General features: G+C 64.8%; 1 protein-coding gene across 1 annotated transcript in view; it reads left to right on the forward strand.

The window, feature by feature from the left end:
- Nucleotides 1-71: 71 nt before the first annotated feature.
- Nucleotides 72-449, forward strand: part of PTGDS (prostaglandin D2 synthase 21kDa (brain)) — a gene marked incomplete at both ends in the record, with an annotated part of 604 nt that continues 226 nt past the window's right edge. The window contains 2 exons of the mRNA XM_010159822.1: nt 72-211; nt 321-397. Coding sequence (XP_010158124.1) covers nt 72-211; nt 321-397 — 217 coding nt within the window. The remainder of the gene's footprint in view (nt 212-320; nt 398-449) is intronic.

Consider the following 449-nt stretch of genomic DNA (forward strand, 5'->3'; position numbering starts at 1 on the left):
GGCTGGTGGGCGGCGGAGGGGCGAGACAGGGGTCTCTGCCTTGCTGGTGGCTGAGCAGAGGTTGTGTGCAGCTCACGGGGAGATGGTACAGCATTGGCCTGGCCTCCAACTCCAACTGGTTCAAGGAGAAGAAGCACCTGATGAAGATGTGCACCACGGTCATCTCCGCCACCGCAGATGGGAACCTGGAGGTCACCTCCACCTACCCCAAGTACGGGCATGGGAAGGGGGTGGATGGGCAGGGGGTGCTCCCCCGTGGCACCGTGCCTGGGGCTGTGTGTGGGCTGGCCCCTCTGATGTCCTGGTGCCGTGCTCCCCAGGGGTGACCAGTGCGAGAAGAGGAACAGCCTTTACACCAAGACAGAGCAGCCGGGACGGTTCAGCTACACCAGCCCCCGTGAGTGCCCGGCCCTGCTGTCGCTTGTACCTGCTCCTGCCCTCGCCAGAGC

The sequence above is a fragment of the Eurypyga helias genome, unplaced genomic scaffold (genome assembly GCF_000690775.1).
Source record: "Eurypyga helias isolate BGI_N326 unplaced genomic scaffold, ASM69077v1 scaffold33039, whole genome shotgun sequence".
In the NCBI taxonomy this organism is placed as follows: domain Eukaryota; kingdom Metazoa; phylum Chordata; class Aves; order Eurypygiformes; family Eurypygidae; genus Eurypyga; species Eurypyga helias.